The sequence below is a fragment of the Python bivittatus genome, unplaced genomic scaffold (assembly GCF_059951505.1).
Source record: "Python bivittatus isolate LINGU-HERP-01145 unplaced genomic scaffold, Pbiv_v1 ctg000250_np1212, whole genome shotgun sequence".
Classification (NCBI taxonomy): domain Eukaryota; kingdom Metazoa; phylum Chordata; class Lepidosauria; order Squamata; family Pythonidae; genus Python; species Python bivittatus.
The window spans coordinates 362,666-373,981 of record NW_028277057.1 but is presented as its reverse complement, the minus strand read 5'-3'; the positions used below and the strand labels follow the sequence as shown (position 1 = coordinate 373,981).

Below are 11,316 nucleotides of genomic sequence, written 5' to 3'. Positions count from 1 at the left end.
TCCTCTGGAATAATTTGGTTTTTCATAGCTTCCTAAATTCATGAGGGAGGGGGCAAGTCTGATCTCCATGGGGAGGGGGAGCAGCACTATCTTGTCTCATTTCTCTTCACCTCCCACAATTATGGAATCACTAGCAGCTGTTCCCTACAAAATCTGATAGGCCAGCCATGCACTTGGAAGAATATGATCAGAATGTCTTCTGGTCATATTCTCCCAAGGTCGGAATAATTTTGGTTACTATCTTAACCAAAATTATGGAGCTTACCTGATAAAGATCCTAATCCCTGCTATTTTAAATAGAGCCATTTAACCAGCACTTATTTACCTGATTTGTTGTGGTCTTAAGAGAAGGGCTGCACATTCAATGGTAGTGGAGTCCTTGGGGTTCTCTGAGTTGGTGGTTTTCTTGCAAACATTTCATTATGTTTGCATGTGGCAGGTTAGTTCAGTCCCCAGCAGGGGTTAAGAGGAAGAAACCCCACAGACATGTAAATCAGGCCCCTCCAACCTGGTACAATCCAGTTGGGTTCAATTATTAAGACTCTTGCCCATCTTTCTCTCCAGAGCAACCAACCAGCTGCCTCCAGGCAACCCACAGTTGACACAAGAAGGGCAGAACCTCCATCATCAGCCATGCTTTGTGATGCCAGTTGCCAAGAAGTAATGAAGGGAAATGTCAATTTGGATTGCTGATCAAATGTAGTTGGTATGGTTGTCTTCTCAAATGTGTGAGAGGAGGGTGATGTTGGTTGTTTACTCTTTGCGGCCGTCTTTTGACCTTGGACTCGATGGGGATTGTGGCAGCGCGACAGTATGGTGCTGAAGAGGACAGCTCCCCGCCCGACCCCATGAAGGAAGCGCCTCGGGTAAAAGACGGACCACCAGCCACCACTTCTCCCCTTTTTTCAGAGAGGCGCCCGCTTCACCTGAAGCCCTTTTGCCGCCTGCTCTCGGATGAGACCCTGCCACTTCGCAGCCAAGGTTGAAAAGGAAGGGGGCGCTGTGGGTTGCGTTCCGCCGTGGCGAGGCAATGACCGCACCTTCCTTTTCCCTTCCAGAGCAGGGAAGAGGCCACCATCTTCCCCCGTCTTGCACCCAGATTTCTTTCAAACGGCATTATAACGGTCGGGAATAGGCGCTCTTGTCGGCAACCCTTGTGGCCCCTTGCTCCGCGCCTCCAGAAGGAAGACACGCGCCTTGGCTGGCCAGGTGCGCCGGGGAACTCCACCTTCCACTCGCCCGCAAAGGGACATTAGGCTGCCTGGACGCCGCCGATGCCCTAAGACTGCAAGCTTCGGCTCGCTGACCTGAGCCGTGCGGCCCTTGGATCGTCGCGGAGAGGTTGCACGGTGTTCTGGGCCAGCCGAGCATTACTTTTGCAACGCATAAAGACCCGGGGCCAAGCGTGTTCTTATTTACCACGGTGGGGGCAGCAAGAGTGACGTGAAACTCAATTTGCAATCAATTCGCTAGATCTATACGTAACGGGGGAGAAAACAGCTCCTTTGAAAAAATATTTCTTCTCACTCTTTCGGCGTAGCAGGGAGGGAAATGCCGTTTCTTTATTCTACCTGTTCTTACTTTTCAAGAATCAAATAAATCTGCGGTCTACTTGCAGCAGGACCAAACGGCCGCTTTTGCAGAGATAAAGGTGGACGTTCAGTTGCGCGCGCGCGCGCGCTCTTCACCTCCCCTTGCAGAACCCGCCCTGGCTGTCCCTCGCCACGTGACCCGCTCTGTCCAATGGTTGGTCGGGGCGGTGGGGATCCGGCTGGAACCGGTTGGGCCGCGTCCGGCTCTATATAAAACTTTATAAACACCCGATTCAAATTAGTGGGGTCGCGAGCTACACGAGCGAGCCCAACAAACGGAGCCCCCTTCCCCCCCTTCGTTTTTATTTTCCGTCCTCCCTTTCTGCGCGGCTTTCCCTCCCAAACATCCGAGTTTCTCCTTCCTTCCTCCTAGAGACCTTGCCTTTCTCGTTTCAATCCGAGCCGCCTTCTCGCTCTCCCTCCCTCACGCGCCGCTGACATGCCCAAGAGAAAGGTACGTGGCTGCGGCGAGGGAAAACTTAAGGGCCCGGAGGCGAGAGGGGCGAAGGGGAAGGAGAGGGGAGAATTCGTGTACTCGAAGGGAGGGATGCTTATGCGGGGTGAGCTTTCGGAGCAGACGCCATTTTCTTTCTCTTCTTCTCTACTCCCTCCCCGCACTCATTCGCTGGCTCGCTCCCTTCCCTTTCCCTCCCCCTTCGCTTCGTTCGCCTTCGGGCGATTAACGGTCGTGAGACTAGGGGGGAAGCGCGTGCGCGCGAGACGGCTCAACGGTCGTTCTCGGGACTTAAAAAGTGGGGATGGAGGAGGGGGCGGAGCTTAGGGAGAGCGACCGTTAACCGCCGCGCATTTTTGGTGGCCTATGAAGGAAAGGCGGCGGGGGGGTGACTTTGCGAGCGACTATAAAGCTCCATGAGAGGCGGGGTAATTGTGACAGAAAGAGACAGCGCGCGCGCAGATGAGCGCGAGAAAACGCTTAATTATTGGCTGCCCCCTCGCCCGCGCGCTCGCCTCGCCCGCCAATCGGGAAGGGGCACGCGCCCACTTAGGCGCGAAGTGGGAGAGAAGGGAGGGAGCGCGAATAGTAGAGGACGAAAAAGGAACCGGGGCGATCGGGTCGCGTTTTTTGGCGGGAGGGCCGTTGGCCGGAAGGAGACCCCACATGCACCGCCCGTTGAAGGCGGCGGGAAGCAGGAGGGCGCCTCGTTTCTCCTCCTTCACCCGCTTAAATAATGAGGTTACGCCGTGTTTTCTTCTTTCCCCTCCCCGGCACACACGTATAATTCAAAAAGGGCGGGAAGGCCTTAGAGGGACACTTCCGTCCCAAGCCCTCTTTAAAGGCCCTGGAGGATTAGCCCGGGCCTAGTAAATGACACCACCTTTGCTCAGCGCAAATTTTCCCCCTCACACCTGCTGTCGTACTATTTGAAAGATCAAGTGAAGGAAGCCTAGGCTGAAGCAATTTAAAGTTTTCAAGAGCCAAAGCATCAGCACGTAGAGTAACTGTTAACAGCATACAGCATACTCTTGTTTTGACTTGCTTGCCTCACACTTCACATCTTATGCAAAAGCCATTCTGAGTTACATTTCCTGGCTACACTTTGGGGAAGAGGCTGTTTGACTCAAGAAAGTAGAGTGTGGCTTGGATTTAGAAGTGCTATTCTTAAAGCAAGGAAGGCAGTGCAGCTAAGTGAAATTAGTTTCCAAATCTCTAACAGTTGTAGGAGTAGCCAGAAAAGCTTCACTTTGTGAGATCAGAATTCCTGAAATAAATGCGATCTTGGGTGTTACTTGGATTCAATAGAGGTCATGGTATTCTGAAATAAAAAGAGTTCATTATATTGCCTAAAGCTGCTGTGTTGGGGAATAAAGAATAATGCAACTGAATAAGAGGCATCTGTCAGTGCTGTTATCACGCAACTCTCCCACAAGCACAACTGTAAGGCTGTGTAATTTAAAGAAATGCAGAGTTGTGCATATCAACATATGAAAACAAATTTTATTTTATTGAAATAATTCTAAATATGAGAAGTTACTGGATTCTGGAATTGTTCTAAAAGAAAGCATAGTCCTTCAGAAACTTGACATTGCAAATAACTCGAGTCCTTGGGGTTCTCTGAGCTTGGTTGCAAATAACATTTGGGTGCTGCAGCTTCGTCTAGTACCCAAAGGAACATTTACCTGATGTTTTTTAAAAAAGACTGAGCTGATTCCATTCTATGCTATTAGGAAAAGTTCTGTGTTTACCACTCACAAGTACAGTAGTGTCAACTTGTTAATTTAGGAATGTTTGTATTTTGTGATATGTAAGAAAAACAGGCAATTCAAGTGGTTGGGAGGTTGTGTGCAAATCTATAATATATAAAATTATATATATTTATATAGAGATATATAAAAATATAAATTTATAAAGTATAAAGGAATCAGTCAAGAAATTGGAATGTAAATTTAGCTATACATCAATTTGTTTTATGTGTTTAGCATTTTAAATACAAAATAAATTGTAAGATCTTGGAGTCAGTTTTCTTTAGCCATTTCATGTCTAAAATTTCTTGTAGGCTGAAGGGGATACCAAGGGTGACAAGGCCAAAGCAAAGGATGAGGTAAGAGGTTTTTCTTTAGTTTTATGGTTTGTTTGTACTTTACTAAAATATTTAATGTTGAGTTCTTCACTGTTATACTTTTGAATATTCTAATAGATTACGAAGGGGAGCACGCTGATTCTAACAGGATTAACTTTTTTTCCCTTCATTTTAAACAGCCACAGCGGAGATCAGCAAGGTTATCTGCTGTAAGTATGTTTTACGATAAATGCTTTTGGGGGATAAGTTAGTAAAAGTAATAACATCTTTAGAACTCATAGCAATAGTGTGTATTATTTGTGTCACAGATAATGATTACACACATCAAGTGCACTAATATTTCAGAATTATTAATTGTACTTTTATTTTTAGAAACCTGCTCCTCCAAAGCCAGAACCCAAACCTAAAAAGGCAGCTCCAAAGGTAAGTTTAAAACTGTACTGTATGCAACTTGTGATTGAAAATGTTTTGGTTCCATAAATTGAGTTAATATATCAGCTGTTAGCTAATTTACTCTTGTTTCCCAATGATTGTCAGAAAGGTGAAAAGGTACCCAAGGGAAAGAAAGGGAAAGCTGACGCAGGCAAGGATGGAAATAACCCTGCAGAAAATGGAGATGCCAAAACAGACCAGGTATAATAACTACTAATACTTATGTTACTTTATTTTTTTGAAAAATTGGAAATCAAGCATATAAACTAATGTATGCAGTTCAAAAGAAGCAGACAGTATTGTAGTCATTTTTCTTATTCATTTCCAGATAATTCAATAATTCAAAGTAATATAAGCATTTGGGGTGCACATATCAGAATAATATGAATCAACAAGCCAGATAGAATCATTGGATCAGATCTTCAGTTTGAATCATCAGATTGAACCAATAATTTTTATTTGGATTTACCAAATTGTATTGATACAGTTCAAAAAAAGCCTTCCAAGCACAGACATTGAATCATTGTGTTGGTTCAGAGATTCAATCAAATCACCTTTGAATCTCCAAATTTTTGTCCATTTCTAATCATGTATGAAATCGGTGACACATCCAGAACAAAATTATTATGTGAAATAACTTGTGTCCAAAAGGCAGCCACTATAGTATGTGACTATAGCCTCCCAATCAATGTTGTATTTTAAGTATCAGATCCCCAACAAGTGCTGAACCTTTCCTTAGAAGTGTCCAGTTTTTTTAAAAAAACAAAACACTATTTTAATTAATTGTAATTTAAAAATTGGTCGCATACAGGTACCAAAATGGTTTTCTGTTCACTTTCATGTCCAAGACATTCCAGTTCCATATTTGTCTACTTAACTGTATCCGAACATGTATATAAAAAAAATTACTGTAGGGTTATTTTGAAAATAATGTGTCCTGTCTTCTAGAGGGAATCTAGAACAGTTAAAACTGGCAGCCATATTTACATGTTAAAAATAATTTAGTTAATTTCTTTGATTTGGTGAGAGAGTAACTATGTTTATTATAATGTCTACAGACAAGTATGAACAGAGACCAGTACTATTCCATAAATGCAAACGAAATGAAACAATTGCATGAGAATTTAGTAGCATAGTTCTGGAGATATTTGAAATCATTTAAAAGTGATAAAGTAACTTGTTCTGTTGTTTAAATCTGCCTTTCCCATCAAGATTGTCTGATAATAGCTTATTTTGGCAATAGCTACATCTTGCATGCAAACACTGGCCATTTGAATAGTAACCTTACAACATAAAGTGCTGTCTGATGAACAACATTTCTTTTTCAGGCACAGAAAGCTGAAGGTGCTGGGGATGCCAAGTGAATTGTGTGAATTTTTGATAACTGTGTACTTCTGGTGACTGTACAGTTTGAAATACTATTTTTTATCAAGTTTTATAACAATGCAGAATTTTGTTTTACTTTTTTTTTTAAAGCTATGTTGTTAGCACACAGAACGCTTTGTTGTTGTGTTTTAGGGGGAGGAGAGGGGACAAATGTCATTGACTCTGTTACTTAGAATCTGGGCTTTTAAAAGTCCCCCTTCAATTTTGCAAGAGGGAATCTTCATGGGCACAAAGAAAGAGGATTTCCTGATGCCGTCAATGTGTATTGGTTTTTGAAATGCTTGAGACAACACTGAAACTCCTAAAATACCTGTTTTGAGAAATAACATTAAAACTGTACTTCCCATTTTTATTCTTTCAGTGTCATATTACCTTGCATTTATCACTTCTCTGAGTATCATGTGTCGTTTGATACTTGCTATCATAAATCAAATGCATTCAAATCAAATGCATTCTTACAGTATCAGGCAATCCAGACTTCTGGTGTCAAATACTGAGGGAGGAAGGATGGCTTATAAGGGAGCCACATTTCCTTCTATAGTGTGAATCTTCAGATTAAAAATTCTGCAGTTTTTGTTTTTCTCTTAAAGTCAGGGTAGGTTTGTGAAAAGTTGTTAAACAACATACTAAATGTGAAAGTGTCCACCCTCACTCTAAACTTTCCCTGTTCCAAGTATGAATTGGATTTTATATAGTAACTTTACATTTTGGTAGTCCAAGGAAAAGGGGAGTTGGAACTTGTTGTAAAACATTGCGAATTGTAGCCCATGTCCTGCCTGAATACCATTGATTGATCGTTTTATGAAAAGTACCTTTAATAAAGCTGGATATTGTTTGGCTTTGACTGTTTTTTTTTTCTCTTCTACTTTCTGTTTGTTTCCTACTGCCCTATTTTTCATGTTTATGTGCAAAAATTACAGCTTAAGTATAAATTACATAGACAGTTATATCAGTACCTTCTTATAGATGCACAAAGAACTTAAACGTTCCAGAATACAGACCTCCATAGGCAAATCCTAATATTTAATCATCTTATCTTTCATTTTACATATATATATATATATATATATATATATATATATATATAGTAACAATATGAATGATTCTTAAGCATCTATAGCAATAGTGAGAGGCATCTTGAGTTTATGGGAAAATAGGAAATGGACAATTGTTACCTGAATGCTTAATGCAAGGTTGAATTCCAAGAGTTGTATCACACAATTAGTAAAATATTATTTGGTTTTACTATATATATAATATATTGTGTGTGTGTGTGTGTGTGTGTGTGTGTGTATATGGTATTACTATAAAATTCTATTATATATTAAGTTTTTAAAAACCCTTAAGTGGTAATGCTGTAAAATAGCCTCTTCTAACCTGGACCTCCTTTTACCTCCAGTGTGTTGGGCTACAGGTCCCCAGATACTCAGCCAGTTCTGAACTGAATGTCATGGGTCTTGACATGAGCTAGACATCCCATGCTTTGTAAAAGTGAGGCACTTTCCTATTCTGAATTTATTTTCCTTTTGTTAATAATGTTTTAATAATGTTTTCATTAAAAATCATGTACAGCTACAGCTTTTCTAAACTTTCCAAATGCGTTTGCATAACTGGATTTTGTGATGGTGTAGATTCTTTAAAATAGTAATTGTTAAAGCAATTTAATAAGTTATGTTACCAGGCTTTTTCCTAGTGGATTGCTGTTAGTCACAACATCCCTTTTCACACTTTGTTGCTCCTGCTGGTCCTTTCACCAGCTTGATGAATCAATATCGATTAATTACCATTAGTGCTCTATTAACCTTCTTCCAGAGGCTGATTGAGATACAATCTAGTAAGGACAGTAAAGTGTGTCTCCCTGCTCAGCTATTTCTACCCAAAGCAATTGCGAGCATACAGTCCATATAAACTTGTTCATTCACATATTTTCTTAATGGAATATTAGAAAATCCTTATCCATTAAGTACTTAATTCAGTTTTTTTCTGGTGTACATAGCATCATGTCCAGCAGTTCAATAGCAAAATCAAAAGATGTGCACAACAACTATGGGTGCTGTGTTTTTTAACCTCAGAACAGGCATTGAAATTCAGGTCTTTTGATGATAATTCTTTCATGCTTTCTATTCCTCCTGTAGTGATTGCTGCGAGTTATGGTCAAAAAAGTCAAGATGAGGGCCAGGACAGTGCAGTGGAAGCCCCACCTGATTTTTATGTACATTGCAAAAATGTGTTTCAGTCTGCTGTCACAGCCACCATCTTGACTTTTTTTGGCCATACCTTGTAGACACCCCTGGATTGCTGCATTTAGTGGATCATCCCATTTGAACTGCATAGCCTTTAAGGGACCAAAGTTTTCAAGAAAGAAGTGCTGCATTTTCCATATTGTTGAAATAACTTTTCCTATCCTCTTCTCACACTCGCTTTTCCTAGTACCTTTCTCCCCATCTCTACCACACTTGAATTCAAGCCAGCACACCTGCCTTATCCCAATCTTTCAGCACTTTTCTCCATAACTGTTGCTGCTGTGCTTAAATTCAAGTTCAGCATGCCCAAATGGCCCACCCAGTCTTCTTCCATCTTCCTAGTCTTATGGCCTTACATTTTTCCCTGCTGTCTTCCAGCTTGGAGCACTTATGTTCAGAAGATGCGTGTTCTGACCCCATACCCAGTCCACACACACACATTTTAGTTCTAGCATGGACTGCCCAGTATTCCTTATTTTATGCATGGGATGTTAGCACATTCCTTTGGAAAATATACAATCAATTCTTACGTAAAAAGCATGTGATTGGTTTCTGTTAATCTCTTTGGATTTTGTATGTGAAGTGGAAATTATAACTGGAATTTTCTTGCACCTGTTTTCTGTACAAATTAAAGACTAAGCACACTGTATCATACTTTATTAAAATGTTACAATGCTAGATGAATTTGTTTGGGGGACCATATTTTTTTCAATATTGTTTTTGTAATACAGTACTATGTTGACAAAACTATTACTGCTTATCAGCTGAACTTTTTTTTTTCTTTTTAAAGTAAAATGATGAGACAATTATATGCCAGAATAATGGTATATAATGGGTCCTGGTCTGCGTTAATAGAATCTCCTTTAATGGTCCTGAAATGAGAAACCTGACATTTGATATTTTTGGTCCATAGGATGTTATCTAATGAATAAGTTTTATTCCAAAAACAATCATATTAACAACAGCTTAAATAAAGTCCCACTAATTGATCCAAACACAAATTAAGTACCTGTGTTAAATTCAGGAGTGTGAATTCAAATTGCAATTCTCATGGGGACTATAATCAGTTTGTATGTTTCTATCTTTAATTGCAATTACTTAAAATATATTACCTGGAATAGCAATAGGCCCTAAGGAAAACTCTTAAATATGCATATATGAAAATGGAGAAAGAACCAGGCAAAAGGTCCATTAGCAACATTAATTGCAGAAACTGAAACAGTACAAAACAGTGGGTTTGGAGACATGTATTTTAACTCAGGTTTTATATTTGTCACAGAAAATTCTTTAGTAACTAAGGTTATTACTGCATAGAATGGAGTATCTTCAGAGTAGCATAAGATAGGGCAGGTATATTTTAGACTCAAATTATTAAAACATTCTGTGCACAATTATGTTTTGACTTTAGAAAGTATATTGCCCATTCAGCACCACTTCAGGTGATTTGATCTTGTTGGCTTAGATAGGATAGGACTGAATTCCATTTAGTATTATCCATGTCTTGTTCCTCCACCCTCCAGACCACTCCTTGCTTTTGCAAAACCTTCCAGGGCGTTAAGATCAATCTGATCTTTTTGCATTTGCATGTAATGCTGAATAATGGCTTTGTGTGAGACAGAACCAACTGTCACCTAGGCATGCAAAGGAGAAAAATTCCCAACACAAGTACGAAGTGATTAGAGTGTTCTATTTCCATATTAAATTAATTAAACTGATATAACTTCAAGCACAATAGTGAAAATGAGCCACATTTATAAGTCACGTTTGGCTCCTTTTTGTTAACAAATTAGTTAACCCTACTTTCTATATGTTGGAATTAATCTAAAGCACAGAATGAAAGGTGGTACTTCGTTGCATGCTGAAGAAAGCAAAGCCAGCAGCAGTGGGGATTGGGACGATGTGCATAGTGTTAAACTACCTGTGGCCAAATGGATGTGCCATGACCCACATCTCTAGATGTGCCATGACCCACTGCTGCCACCACCAGCATGGCATCATGGGTATTAGTCCAGCACAGCACGGCTGTTATGGATGGCAGGCCTATGTCAAACAATAGTATGTCCAAACAGCCCATCAGTACTTGATCAAATGGAGCAACTTTCTTCTGTGTGACTGTCTTGGACTGTTGGATTCATAGAAGATATGGTTTGTCTCCAAATAAAATTGAGAAAAGCAAATGACTGTAATCGTTTGAATATGTCAGTGACTCAAGGTGCTTGGAAAAGGTATTTCTGATTTTAGGAGGAATATAGATTATATGTTTTCAGTATCTGTGATTGTAAAATGTTAGACAATATAAGCAATAAATGGCATACTATAAACTCCAAATAGCCTGAATTTGGCCAAAATATCCCTAAGTCAATTATCAAGTTATCTGAACTACATTTCCACAAAACTGATGAGGCTGTGTCTTCATCCACCTCAATTTTTCTTGCATAGCATCTGTTCAGATTAATGGGTTGGGCTGGATTTCTTGTACTCTGGTCATGTGCATTTCTCCTGTTTGAAGGGTGGTTCCTAAGCAAGAATGGAAATATGTCCAAACCAGAGCTCATCATCAGGATTCTTACAGCCCTAAGGCCGGGTACAGTCAAAGTATCTAATAATAGCAGCATTAGATCCTTCTAACCAAACCAGAGCTGTTTTCATTTTGTGTCAATAGAAGAAACCTAGAATAGCTTATTTTACTGAATGTACGTTCAAATGCAAAGTCCTCCAAAAAAGGGTGACAGCACAAGCTAACCAGTTACTTTTCTTGGGGACAGCCCCCTGAGGTCTATGTCCAGGAGCTATGGAAATGCTCCAAGGAGCTTGATGACTTGCACTCATCCTGACACCCTCCTACCACAAGCCTTGGAGCATATCAAGCAATTCAGAGGAACTGCAAGCAGGGGGCAAGTCCCCTCTTCAGAAAGTATGAAAAATGTTTTGATGAGAAAGGAAATGAAATAGAGTTTCCCTTCTCCCATCTCTGGAAACCTTTCTTGCTCGCACCCTCATGCTCTATCTTCTTAATCCGAAGATTCACATTCATGTAAAAAATTGCTTATTTGTGCTCCATAGCAATAAACTGCTTGCAAATTCAAGCACTACAGCTATTTATTGCAGAGCAGATGAGAGTTC

The 11,316-nt window shown here is 40.4% G+C and overlaps 1 protein-coding gene across 2 annotated transcripts; it reads left to right on the top strand.

Moving 5' to 3' along the window:
* The first annotated feature begins 1,744 nt into the window (after positions 1-1,744).
* On the top strand, positions 1,745-6,789 carry HMGN2 (high mobility group nucleosomal binding domain 2). 2 transcript variants are annotated; one of them, XM_088140910.1, is made up of 6 exons: positions 1,745-2,046; positions 4,109-4,153; positions 4,312-4,341; positions 4,505-4,555; positions 4,638-4,765; positions 5,893-6,789. In XM_088140910.1, the coding sequence occupies exons 1-6, from the start codon at positions 2,032-2,034 to the stop codon at positions 5,963-5,965; spliced, it is 342 nt and encodes a 113-aa protein (XP_087997036.1). In that variant the 5' UTR covers positions 1,745-2,031; the 3' UTR covers positions 5,966-6,789. The 2 variants fall into 2 exon arrangements, with proteins under 2 accessions (XP_087997036.1, XP_007438625.1); XM_007438563.4 differs by having other exon boundaries at positions 1,750-2,046; positions 4,670-4,765.
* The last annotated feature ends 4,527 nt before the right edge of the window (positions 6,790-11,316 follow it).